General features: G+C 59.3%; 1 protein-coding gene across 1 annotated transcript; it reads left to right on the top strand.

The window, feature by feature from the left end:
* Positions 1-1,919: 1,919 nt before the first annotated feature.
* Positions 1,920-8,383, top strand: LOC121108102 (maestro heat-like repeat-containing protein family member 2A). Its single transcript, XM_040654943.1, has 20 exons — positions 1,920-2,001; positions 2,425-2,765; positions 2,864-2,943; positions 3,381-3,489; positions 3,598-3,687; positions 3,811-3,915; positions 4,014-4,191; positions 4,361-4,461; positions 4,557-4,706; positions 4,933-5,087; positions 5,326-5,458; positions 5,553-5,737; positions 5,955-6,092; positions 6,343-6,460; positions 6,549-6,845; positions 6,933-7,079; positions 7,395-7,496; positions 7,602-7,704; positions 8,099-8,158; positions 8,241-8,383. The coding sequence occupies exons 1-20, from the start codon at positions 1,920-1,922 to the stop codon at positions 8,381-8,383; spliced, it is 2,817 nt and encodes a 938-aa protein (XP_040510877.1).
* Positions 8,384-13,085: the final 4,702 nt, after the last annotated feature.

Below are 13,085 nucleotides of genomic sequence, written 5' to 3'. Positions count from 1 at the left end.
ACAGTCACAGCCCAGGAGGCCGGCACCAGCCCCTGGGCCCAAAGTCACATCCCGAGAGGCCTGCACTGGCCCCGGGGCCTAAAGCCACAGCCACAGCACAAGAGGCCAGCACCAGCTCCGGGCCTAAGTCCACAGCCGGAGAGGCCGGCACTGGCCCAGGGCCTAAAGCCATAGTCCGGGAAGCCAACATCGGCCCTGGGGCGTAAAGCCTCAACCAGAGAGGCATACAGGTGTGCATTCCTATTGGTTTCTACTGATTCCTATGGGACTCCATTGAGCACTACGAGGCCGTGCTGGTCCTTACTGCTTTTTATGGGCCAATAGTGGTTTGCGCTCCTACGGCTTCCGATGGGTGTCTACTGACCACTATGAGTCCATCCTGGTCTTTCCTGGCCCATACTGGTGTGCACGCCTGGATCCTACTAGTTCCTCTGGGACTCCATTGACCACGATGAGGCCGTATTGGTCATTACTGGTTTTTATTGGGCTGCACAAGAGTCATCCTCGCTTCCCTGTTATTTTACTTTGGTTAACCCCATTGGGTGAGCCTGGTGTTGGTTTCCTAAAGTTTGGATCTGGGAGGCGTCCATTTCCTTTGCTTATGATGAAGGCACGGAAGCGATGCGGGCGCACACTAAGGTCACAAGTGTTGCAGGGGTGGGAGCGTTTGTGCCACAGCTGGTGAGCAGAGCTGGTGCTCTGGTGGGCGTGCTGCACGCGGGGACTGAGCTCTGGGCCCTCCTTGGAACAGATCACCCTGTGAGAGCCTGTTGGAAGCACCACTGCGGCGTGTGCGTGAGCTGGGCACAGCTTGGGCTGAGCAGGCCGAGCAGGTGAGCTGGGTTTGGTGCTGGGGGGTTGCCAGGAGCTGTCTCACAAGAAAAGCTGGGCTGGGGAGGAGTTCCCAGCTCAAAGGGTGCCCTTCTGACTGGCTGTTTCCAGGGGACGGGGGTTCTTGTTGAGATTCCATCCCACTTTTCGATGAGGATGATGAAATGTCATTCCTCCCCTGGAAATCCGCTGCCGGGCCCCCGCCTTCATGTCAGGCTTTGAAAAGGAAGGAGAGCGCAGACTTCACAGAGCGCAACTTGCGCCTCACTGCCCCACTGGCACTCCCCAGCTCCCTAACACAATGCTAACCCTACACCCAACCCCAACTCCAACCCTAACTCTAAATCTAAACCAAACCAGAACCCCAACCACAATCACAACACTAAACCCAAGAGTAACCTCAACCCCAGCCCAAACCCTAAGCCTAAACCAAAACCTAATTCCAACACTCACCCCAATCCTAACATCAAATGTTGAGCCCAACCCTATCCGCAACTTAAGGCTCAACACTAACCCTAACCCTCACCGTAACCCTAACCCTATGCTAGCCCTAACCCTAAACCTAACCCTAACCCCAACCCCATCCACAACCCGAGCCCTAACCCTAACCCTATCCATAACCCTAACTGCAACCCCAACCCCAGCTTTAGTTGGTGAACTCACCAGGGAAATCCTGAACCCCCCTGCAGAGCAGCTCAGCCTTGATGTGAAGCACGTATTTCCAATTTCTGAGTTTTATGCTTCCGTTGCCCTCTTTTTTAATGATTTAATAAAATAATTGCAATAATATATCCATTCCTCAGCGCAGACTGGGGAACTGAGCAGCCCTGAGCAGAGCTGAGCACTGCCGGGGGCCCCACGCGGGCGGGGCAGCGGGTCACAGCGGGGCCCATTGTGACGCGTCCCCGTGCCCCCCAGCTCCAGCAGCGCCAGCGCTGTGCCCCTCACTTTCCGTCAGGACTGAGATGGGACAGCACGCGAGCAGAGCAGCGGTGCAAGCCGCCCCTCGGGGCAAACCGCAGCACTTCTCTCCGCCCATGGCTGCCCAGGCCACGGCCCGTCCCCAACCTCAGCCCTCATCCTCTGCGATGGAGGAGAGAAACCCCTCCTGCCCCGCTGAGGCCAAGGAGAAGGACAAACTCCCCCAGGAGCCCACTTCTGTGCCACCCGGTGAGTAAGGGTCCCCACAGGGCTGGGGGTGGGAAGCGCCCTCTGCACAGTATGGGGGCTGCGTGGGGCGGCAGAGGGCAGAGTTCCCTTCTCTCCTCGCTTTGCTCCGGGCTCCTCTACACCAACCCTGACGGCAAACCTTAATCCTAACCCCAACCCAGCCCCAACCCCAACCCTAATCCCAACCTTAATCCTAACCCCAGCCCTAACCCTAACCTGAACCCCAACCCCAACCTTAACTCTACCCTTAGCCCCAACCCCAAACTCAATCCTAACACTAACCACAACCCCAACCTTAACTCTAACCCACCCCCACCCCCAACCTTAACCCTAATCCAACCCCAACCCTAACCTCAATCGTAACACTAACCACAACTCTAAACCCAGCTCTAATTCCAATCCCCCTCCTACCCCCAATTCCAGCTCCCCCCTTGGATGCCTCTGGGCTGCCCATGTGTGCTGTGGAGCGTTACGCGATGGACAACATTGAGGCCTTTCTCCGGAGCACAGAGGTGACAGCGGCCGCTCCCATCACGGCGGTCCCCCATCCCCCCCCAGGCCCATTGCATCCGCAGGAGGGCTGTGCCCCCTGGCCCCACCCCCCCGCTCACACTCCCCACGCTCGCTGGCAGCCTCAGAATGAGGAGAAGAAGATGAAGTTCCTGTGCAGCATCCGCACCATCTGTGGCTCCGCAGCAGAGAGGAACACGGTGCAGGAACTGCGCATCTTCTGCCGCCGGAACGAACTTGTGGAGAACATCATGGTGAGGGGCGGTGGGTGCTGGAGGGAGGGCAGTGGGCGGCTCCTCTCCTCCCAGTGCTGGGAGCACTGCATGCCTGATGCCATCCCGCTGTGCTGCAGGTGCTGCTGGCAGAGGAGCCGCGGAGAGAGCTGAGCTCCGAACTGCGGCTGCAAGCGGTAGCCGCCATCACCTCCCTCAGGTACTGCCCCACACCGGGATGGCCCCACAGCATTCATATGGCCCCAGACTGCCTGTATGGCCCCACAGTGTCTGAATGGCCCCACACTGCCTGTATGGCCCCACAGCCCCCGGGGACGATCCTGGCAGTACTGGGCTGCTGCTCTCCCCCTTTGGGGCGGGGCAAAGGGCCGAGGGGGTCCTGCAGCACTGCTGGGCCTCAGCTCTAACATTGACCATAACCTAACCCTAACCCAAACAACAACCTAACCCCAACCCGAACCCCAACCCCAATCTGACCACAGCAGCTCTCAGGACTCCCTCTGCCCCACACATCCCGATGGAGGAGGGGTTCCTCCCAGCAATGCCCCCCCTGCTCTGCAGAGTGCTGCCCATGGGGGGATCCACTCCCCATCCTGCAGCACAGCACTCCCAGCGCCGCTGTCCCTGTTCTTGCAGCAAGGTGGAGGGGGCTCTGGAGGAGAAGATCCCTCTCTTTGTTGTGTGCTTCCGGAGCATCTTCCTGCTTCCCTCAGAGCAGGACCTGGACACAAACCTTTACTCCAAGGTGGGTGCCAGGGAGCTACAGGACCCCCCTGCCTTGCAGAACAGGGTCTTGCCATGCATCCCCCATCCCCCTCCCCTCTAATCTCCCTCCACCCTGTCCGTTCTGCAGACCCTGAGGGCTCTGGATGAGATGCTGCACTCACTGGTGTTCATTCACCCCAGCACCAGCATCGGAGAGGAGCTGAAAGACGTCTTCCAGGTGAGCCTTGCCCATGGGGACCACACAGAGGAAGAGTGTTCCCCCCCCATCCCCACCACCCCAAAAACCTTCTGGGGTGATCCAGGGGGCCACAGGGCAGAGCAGCACCTCCTCTTCCCACAGGTGCTGCTGCCCTTCACCTCCTTGCAGAGCTCGACCGTGCGCCAGAGGGCAGTGGGGCGCATCTGGAAGCTGACTCATTCGCTGGCACATTACTGCCAGGAGAAGGTAAGGGCCCGACCCCCATAATGTGGAGTCTTTGTCTCTCCTTTTCCACGCTCTGCCCACTCCGGGGGTGCGCTCAACTTTCTGCTCTCCACGTACAGCCCCGTCACTCCTCGGAACAATCCCCATCTGCCAGCTATGACGAGCTCCGCCTGCCCGTGCTGGGGCAGCTGGTGGGATGCCTCATCCTGTGCTGCGCTTTTGTCCAGGAGGACAAAACATGCCGCTGTGCTTTGAGCGCTCTCCGTCACCTCTACAGATTTGTCCTGTGGAGAAGCCGTAAGGCAACGGCTGCTGACCTCTGCTTCAGCTGCCGCTCAGAGCAGTGAAGAACCCCATGGTGTTGGGGAGCTTTGCCGCACGGCCCCGTGCTTGGGGTCGGGGCAGCTGTCCAGCTCCCTGCAGGGCAGCCACTGCTCACGCACCTGCGCCTTGCTCTCCTTTCCAGGCTGGGAAGGGCAGCTGGACGAGCAGGGGAAACTGGAGCAGTGGGAAGCTGACCACGAGTTCTCCCTCACCTGGACCACCAACACCACGGTCATTTTGCTGGTGAGGAGGGATTGTCGCGCCAGGACTCATGGGCGCAGGGGGTGGGGGGAGCATGGCTGACATCCTTCCCCCCCTCTGCGTTCATTCCTCCCCAGCGCTTTGAGAAGTACTTCCACTCTTCAGAGAAGACCGATCTCATCCTCCTGGCGCTGCAGGGCATGAGGGACTGCAGCAACTACAACACCCAGGTGGCTTCCACCTTGATGGCCATCCTGACGGTTGACTTCAACCCTATGCCCAATGATGTGAGCAACCGGGAGCTGCTTGCCAGGGGGCTCAGCCCATGGGAGGAGGGGGTGGGGTTGGGGTGGGTTGGGTCCTGATGGTTAGAATTGGGTTGGGTTGGGTGCAGGAAGGCTGTGTTGGGTTGGGTTGTCCTGCACGGCATCGATCTGATTTGAGACTTCAGGGTGCTTGGCCCCTCCTGGGGACGCCTGGAGTGAAGTTCTGCTGTCCCTGTGACCCTTCCAGGTGCAGCGCATCGTGACGGCCATCCACAGGAGCAGGAAGCTGATCACAGAGGAGCAGGCACTGAGGACCATCCACGGCACCTTCCCCTCACTGGCTGCCGCCAACCCTCGCGCGATGACACTCAGCCTGCTGCGCTGCTCCCCCACCTGTGACAAGTGCGCTGCCCCCACCCCCCGCAGAGAGGGACCCCCACCCCACAAGGACAGGGACCTCCACCCCACATGGATAGGGACCCCCACTCCACACGGAGAGGGAGACCACCCCCCATGGGACCTTCACCCGTGGTGCAGAGGGACCCTCACCCCACACATAGAACAACACCCACCCCACATATAGAAGGACTCCCACCCCACTCAGAGAGGGGCTCCCGCTGAGGACAGCTCTGTGCCGCAGGGACATATGGGAGCTGTGGGAGTTGGCGCTGTCCTCGGTGGATGTGGTGCCAAAGATGGTGCAGGCGCTGCTGCGTCAGCTGGAGACCGTGCCGCTGGGCCAGAAGACCGAGGTCGGCGTCCTTCACCTGGCCGTGAGTTTGGGGGTCCTCTGGGAACACTCCCCCCCACCCCCCCAAACCCAGGGGAGCAGCTCACTGCTGAGTGCTGTCCGGGTGCTTTCCGCAGGCGGCCACAGCACTGCATAAGCTCCTGCAGTACCTGGACTACGGCCCACAGGTGCGACTGGTTTTCCCGGAGCTCTTTGTGGCGCTCATCATCCAGCTGGTGTCCGCCGGGCCGCTAGCTCCGCTGGAGATCATCGCCATCACGGAGGACCCATTCCGCCCATCTGCGCCCACCTCTGCCATCAGGTAACACCGCAGTGCCCGCTCTGACCCCGCGGCACCACCCACACTGACCCCTGACCCCACGCTGACCTTTGTGCTCCTGCTGACTCCTGACCCCACACTGACTCCTGACTGCATGATGACCTCTGATTGAACCCTGACTCTGCACTGTGCCCTGGCCCCTCACTGACCTCTGGCCCCTGACCCCGTGCTGACCCAATGCTGCCCCGTTTCCATGCAGGATGGTGGTGGAGACGGCCCGCAGTTTGCTGCTCTGCGCTGATATGGACAACCTGGCATTCTCCATGGAGACCCACGACCTGTGGGCGCGGCTGCTGGGCGCTTCCACGTGGCAAAACGGCCTGCACTCCCTTGCCAAGTACGGCCCCAACCCCTTCCATGCTCTGCCCCGTGCTGCCCCACACACTGCCCTACACGGTGCCCCAAGTGCAGCGCTCCTGAAATAAGTAGGGAACAAGATGGGGAGTGCTCAGGAGGTGCTGAGGCACGGTGGGCAGATGGAAGAGCACACTGTGGGGCAGCATGGGCTGTTCCGGTCCCTCTACTCCAGCCCAGACCCAGTGGGGTCAGCCCCCCAGCCCGGCTTCAGCCCTCCCCCTGCCCCACAGGGTGATGCTGAAGAACTGCCGGGATCAGTGCAGACCCATCTTCAGACACCTGCAGAATCTGCTGCAGTACCACCAGCTGCAGTGGAGGGAGGTCCCCGCCATGGCGTTCTACCTCGAGGTGGGTGTGGAGACGGTGCGGGGGGGGGTCTCCTTGGGAGGATGGGGGGCTGAGCCCGCTCCCGCCTGCTGACCACTGCTCATCACAGCTGTGGAGCTGCCAGGGGCACCACAAGGATGACACCGGCACCCAAAAGATCTTCAGGAAATACATCCGCAGCAAACAGCCCAGGAGCAGAGAGCTGGCGCTGCGCGGGCTGAGGAACCTTTACGCTGGGAGGATGCAGCTGCTGCTACCTGACGCGCTGCTGTGGCTGCAGGACATGCGGGCTGACATCAAACTGCAGGCCATACATCTGCTGCAGGACATTGTGGCACAGCGCCCCGCCAGCATCCGAGGTGTGCTCAGCCAGCTGGCCGTGCAGCTGCTGTCCTGCTTCAATGAGGTGAGGGACGCGGGGCAGCGGGGAGCATTCAAGCAGCCCCCGCACCGTGCAGAGCTCAGGACTACCCCCTTGTGTGTTTCCTCCCAGGACAACGCAGAGGTGCGCTGGCGCTCCATGGAGCTCTTTGCGCTGCTGCTGGAGGCGCCAGGCAGGAAGCGGCTGCTGCTGCAGGCGGAGAGGAGTCTGCTGCCACTCTTCATCCACATGAATGAGGACATCCCCAACGTGGCGCAGGTGGGGGCAGCTTGTGGGGTCACGGGGTCGCGAGGTTATCCGGTGTGACCAGCAACTACTCCCCGCCCTGTGCCCACATGTACAGTCCTCCTAGATACCAGATCCCCACCTCATATCCACCCATACAGTCCTCCCAGTTCCCCCCTCCACTACACCCACCCATACAGTCATTAAGGTTAGGAAAACCCTCCCACATCCCCCACCCCGTTTCCCCAGACCCTGTGGGACGGGACCGGCTGTGGTGCCGACCCAGGTTTGGGATGGGGGTTCCCCCAGGATCTCCCACCAACACCCCCCCGTGTCACTGCTCCCCAGGCTGCTCAGAAAGCTCTGATCCACGCCGCCAAGCTCCTGGGCTGGCAGCAACTGCAACGCTTGGCCTGTGCGGCGGAGGTCTGGATGATTGCTGACTGCCTGGTAAGGACCCCCACCCCTCAACCCCTCTGGACCCCCCTTGCTGCCCTGCAGAAGGGGGGTCGGGGAGCCACTCTGCGGGTGCCACCCCCACCATGCTCTCTGCAGCTTCAGAAGAGGGGCAGAGATGCGGAGCAGTACCTGAAGGACACGGTGCTGCACCTGCACAGCCCCCAGGTGCCCGTGAGGGACACGGCCGTGCGCTTCCTCGGTGAGTCCCATCCCCAGTGGGTCCCCATCCCTCCGGCTGAATGCTGTGGGGTCGGTGCGCAGCGGGGGCCCTGGGGGACCACTGGGGAAATGGTGGGGTTCTTGGGAGTTATTAGGGCAACACTGGGCTTACTGGGGCACTATGGGGTTCACTGAAGCATTGTGTTGGGTCTCTGGGGGTCACTGGGGTCCTTGGGGGCAGATGGGCACCACAGGGGTCACTGGGACACCATAGGTCCCTGAGACACTGAAGGATTGCTGGAAATGATGGGGACACTATTAGGGTAGTATGGGGTTTTTGGAGGTCCGTGGAGCACCGTGGGGGTCCCTGGGATGCTGTGAGGTCCCTGGGCGCCGCGGGGCTGGGCGAGCGCTGACAGCAGCCATGTGCGCAGGGCTGCTAGGGCGAAAGCTGAGGAATGAGAACCGGGAGAAGATGTCGGACATCCGTAAAGGTGAGCCGTCCCCCCCGCTGCCCCGTGCCCCAGGAAGCGCCGTGTGGGGCCCACGTGGTGACACAGCACTGTTCCATTGCAGCCCTGGAGGGCGCCAAGGAGGACAGCGAGCCGACCGTGCGCTGTCTGGTGCTGCAGACACTGCTGATCCTCAGCGTGCTGGAAGATGTGCCGCCCACCAGGCCCAGGTTGCGCCGATGGTTCTGGAGAACGTGGAGGGAGTAGTGCCGCTCCACAGGGATGGGTCTTCGTCTGTCACGTTTGTTGTAGTGTTATATGTAGAGCTGAAATAAAAGTAGTTATTAGTTATTAGTTAAAGCTGTGTTGGAGTTGCCCCGTGTTTCAGTGTTGAGAAGCGCTGTTGGCAGCGCAGCGTCACCGTGCGGATCTCTGCGGAGTAACAACGTGTTTGGAGGTGTTTGCATTCTGCTCCTCATTGCCACACTAATGCCAACCCTAAGAGCAACCCACAGCTGGCGGGAAAGGAAGGGGGACAGGAAGGGAGAGCCTTCTAGCTCCACATCCCCTTATAGCCCACCCTATAGCCCCATCCCCTTATAGCCCACCCTAAGGCCCCTCTCAGCCCCATGTCCCTCTGCGTTCCCCTCACAGCTACCTATATCCCCATATCCCCCTGTGTGGATCTCCACAGCCCACTATAGCCCCATATCACCCTGTATCCCCCCCGTAGCTCCCGTATAACCCTATACCCACAACAGTCCCCTATCTCCCTATATCCTCCCCATGACCTCCCACAGCCTCCCTGTATTCCCACAACAGCCCCCTCTAGCCCCATATTCTCCTATAACCCACGCACAGCCCTATATCCCTCTACAGGCCTCCACAACCCCCTAAACGCCCATATCCCCACTACATCTCCCCCACAGCCCCTATGTCCACCTCAGCCCCGGTGGGGTCTGGGCGCAGCACTGGAGGGCTTGGGGGGGGCCTGGCCCGGATGCGGGCAGCAGCGCTGCGGCGGTGGGGGCCCCGAGCCCTTCAGCGTCCCAAATCCCCGCATCCCACAGCAGAGGGGGGGGGAGGGCGGGGCGGGGTGGTATGGCCTGGGCCGCGCATGGTTCCTCTCCCCAGCCCTGGCCCGGAGCCGTTCCCCCAAACACCTGTGGCACTGCTGTCCTCAGCACCGCTCCTCAGTGCCGCGGTTCCATCTCAGTACTGCCCGCTGTCAATGGTTTACAGGCTGGTTCGGCTCAGTTCTGTGACCAGCGGGGTGGAGGGATTTCGCAAAATCCACACCTCCAGAAAAGGGAAACAGGGGACCCCAAAATAATTAAAAGCAGCGGCAACGATCTGAGGAGAAACAAACTAATTTACTACATACGGAATTGGAAGGCAAGATAGCACACTATAACACAATATAATTCGAATTGAAGCAAATAAATCAAATAGAATGAGAGAAAGAGTATCTGAAAGCTGTAGGCCTTACAGTAGTGCTGAGGCGATGCGTGCGGTCGGGACAAGAGCCGAGGGAAGAAGAAGAGATCAGGTGACTTTGCCAGAGGTTCTATCTCCTCTCTGACCACAAAGCCCCCCTGGGAATGTAGTTCTTCTCTTTCAGACAGGTGCCCGTAACTGGAGCATTAATGCTTTAACTCCAGGTGCACTACATGATGTTACGATGTGGAATTGCAGTCACCACCAATGATAAAACCATGACACCCGCACAGCGGCTGCAGCGGCGGTGCCGAGCGGGGCGGCCTGGGCTGTGGGTGCGGCGCTGTCTGAGGGGAGAGCCGGGTGGCCCCGAGCCGGCCGCCAACGGCCGCTCCCACGCGCTGCGCCTCAGCCAATCGCAGCCGGCGGTGCTGCCTCTGACCAATGAGAGGCCGGCATGGGCCGGCGTGGGGCTGGGGGAGGGGCAGAGTGGAGCGGCGTGGGTGCCCCCAAAGCAGCGGCAGCAGCAGGAAGGGGCTCCAAAATGCCAAGAATATTGGCGAGGCTCTGCCAGGAGCAGCAAAAGGCAGCGAGGTGCTCCCTGAAGCACCGCAGCGGTTTGTTCGCCCATGGCACACACACGTGTGCAGCCCCATCCTTTCACACATCCGTGCACACACACGCTTGACAAACCCCAGCTCTTTGACCAATCCAGTGCACACTCAACCGTGATTTGCATTAATCGCAGAAGCGTAGAACTGTAGCGTTGCTCAGGTTGGGAAAGACCTGCCTCTGCAGAGGCCGCTGCCGCTTGCATTGCTTTAGATCTTTAAGGGAGGGCGAGTTATCTAAAGGATCCCCTTTACGATCTTTCTGCTTCTCTCCTTTTTCTTTTGAACTCTGTCTCAAGTGGATGGAGAGGGCTATCTGTTGCATCCCTCCCATTCCTCGAGTGGAACAGCTCGGCCTCGGGTAGACGCCCTGGCTTCTTTGATGTTTGATACGTCTGTTGTTCTTTTGCCGAGGGCCTCTTGGCAAAACAGAATAGCCTCACAATATGCTTTTTAGTCTATAATTCAAAAGCAGCAGTTTTTGTACTTACTAATTACTTCATCTGCCTACTACGCATGCATCAGAATGGAAAATTGACCTAAAGGACAAGTGATGAGGACTGTTAGAGACCCCTCCCCCCACCTTGATGGAATCAGGAGAATCCCAGAAAGAATTATTAGTACCAATCAAGGATGCTAGATGGCCGCAGACACCATAAAATACTCATCACGTTAGTTCTAAATGCAGAAACAACATTCCACTCCCACAGCTGGCCCTTGCCCCGGTGCTTCATGCCATCGCTAGAGCCCGAGAGGCTGGCACCAGCCCAGGGGCATAAAAATACAGCCAGAGAGACCAGCACCGGCCCCGGGGCCTGAAGCCACAGCAACAGCCCGAGAGGCCAGCACGATGTGTGGGGCCTATAGCCACAGCCGGAAAGGCCGGAAACAGTCCTGGGGCTTAAAGCCACAGCCACAGTCAGAGAGGCCGGCACCAGCGCCAGGGCCTGAAACTACAGTCATGTTGGAAATAGCCAAATAATTTATCAGAACGGTATCTTGGAAAAAGCAGGTTTTCTTCGCAATTGCAATGGCAGGCCTCCTGCAAGCAGGAGAGCACACAGAAAACTGCCTTACATCTTTGATGCCCTATTACTCGACGCTTATCTCTTTCTCTCTCCTCATTGGCTGAGGACTTCAGGTTCACAGTCTTCCCGGCACTCAACTAACCAGAAAGTGTTGCTAACTAAGCACGTATTGCTAATTAATTAACTTCTCACACTTGGTCACTCAATACTAGATCATTGCTTCTGGACATCTGCTCGTCCTTGCACAGAGATAAGCCTGGAAGGAGGAGAGAGGGGAGTATCTTGATGCCTGCCTGTTGCATCCCAACCTATCCCCAGAGCGAGGCAATCCAACCTTGTGTAAAGGCCATGGCTTCTTTGATGTTTGTTAAGTCTGTTCTCCTTTTACTGCGGGCCTCTTGTCTAAACAGGATAGCCCTACAGCCAGGGGCTGAAACCACAGTCACAGCCAGGCAGTCTGGCATCGGCCCCAAAGCCTAAAGCCACAGCCCGAGAGGCTGGTGCTGGACCCGGGGCCTGAAGCCCCAGCCCAAGAGGCCTGCGCGCTCCCTGGCGCCTAAAGCCACTGCCAGAGAGGCCAGCACCGGCCCTGGGACCTACAGCCACACACTCAGCCCAAGAGACCAGCACCTGCCCCAGAGCCTGAAGCTCTAATCAGGAAGGTCAGCAGTGGCCTGAGTGAAGGCAGAGACCCTAGGATGGTCCTTGTACAGGAGGGACCCCTGTACCGGTACAGGGGGGGGTCCCCTGCTCGGAAATTAAAGACAGGAGGAACACTTACTTCAGAGGCGGAGTCTGGGGAGTGGTTTACAAGGAATAGGCAGGACCTGGGAGGAGTTTGGTAGAAAGGGGGCAAGGCTTCTGCTTATCAATAGCACACTGCAAAGGAGGAATGAGTTAGCATTACTTGCTTCGTGGAATTATGAGTGTGCATATAGTATGGCTGCTTGAGAGCCACTGGTTGCGCAACGGGGGCAGTGTGAGCCCCCCGTGCACCGGTCTATACACCTTCAATAAACTACCTTACATTCTGACTCCTGTGAGGCTAGGTGCTGTTCCACAGGTCAGGCCCAAGGGCCTAAAACTGTAGGCACAGCACAAGAGAGGCTGGCACCGTCCCTGGAGCCTAAAGCTGTCGCTGCAGCCAGAGAGATCGGCACTGGTTCCAGGGCCTGAAGCCACAGCCACAGCCCAGGAGGCCAGCCCCAGCCCTGGGGCCAGAAGCCACAGCCCGAAAGGGCAGAACCAGTCCTGGGGCGTGAAGCTACAGCCCAAGAGGCTGGCACCAGCTTTGGGGCCTGAAGCCACAGTCACTGCCCAAGAGGCTGGCACCAGCCCCTGGGCCCAAAGTCACATCCCGAGAGGCCTGCACTGGCCCCGGGGCCTAAAGCCACAGCCACAGCACAAGAGGCCAGCACCAGCTCCGGGCCTAAGTCCACAGCCGGAGAGGCCGGCACTGGCCCAGGGCCTAAAGCCATTGTCCGGGAGGCCAACATCGGCCCTGGGGCGTAAAGCCTCAACCAGAGAGGCATACAGGTGTGCATTCCTATTGGTTTCTACTGATTCCTATGGGACTCCATTGAGCACTACGAGGCCGTGCTGGTCCTTACTGCTTTTTATGGGCCAATAGTGGTTTGCGCTCCTACGGCTTCCGATGGGTGTCTACTGACCACTATGAGTCCATCCTGGTCTTTCCTGGCCCATACTGGTGTGCACGCCTGGATCCTACTAGTTCCTCTGGGACTCCATTGACCACGATGAGGCCGTATTGGTCATTACTGGTTTTTATTGGGCTGCACAAGAGTCATCCTCGCTTCCCTGTTATTTTACTTTGGTTAACCCCATTGGGTGAGCCTGGTGTTGGTTTCCTAAAGTTTGGATCTGGGAGGCGTC

This window comes from Gallus gallus, chromosome 34, assembly GCF_016699485.2.
Source record: "Gallus gallus isolate bGalGal1 chromosome 34, bGalGal1.mat.broiler.GRCg7b, whole genome shotgun sequence".
NCBI lineage: Eukaryota > Metazoa > Chordata > Aves > Galliformes > Phasianidae > Gallus > Gallus gallus.
Note: the sequence above shows the minus strand (reverse complement) of the source record. Positions and strands in the feature narration are given on the sequence as shown.

Coding starts and splice junctions, on each gene's coding strand:
- LOC121108102 (XM_040654943.1), top strand. CDS start 1,920: ATGGAGGAGAGAAACCCCTCCTGCCCCGCTGAGGCCAAGGAGAAGGAC. Junction 4,707..4,932: donor TCAACCCTATGCCCAATGAT/GTGAGCAACCGG, acceptor TGACCCTTCCAG/GTGCAGCGCATCGTGACGGC. Junction 6,093..6,342: donor GGCCTGCACTCCCTTGCCAA/GTACGGCCCCAA, acceptor CCTGCCCCACAG/GGTGATGCTGAAGAACTGCC.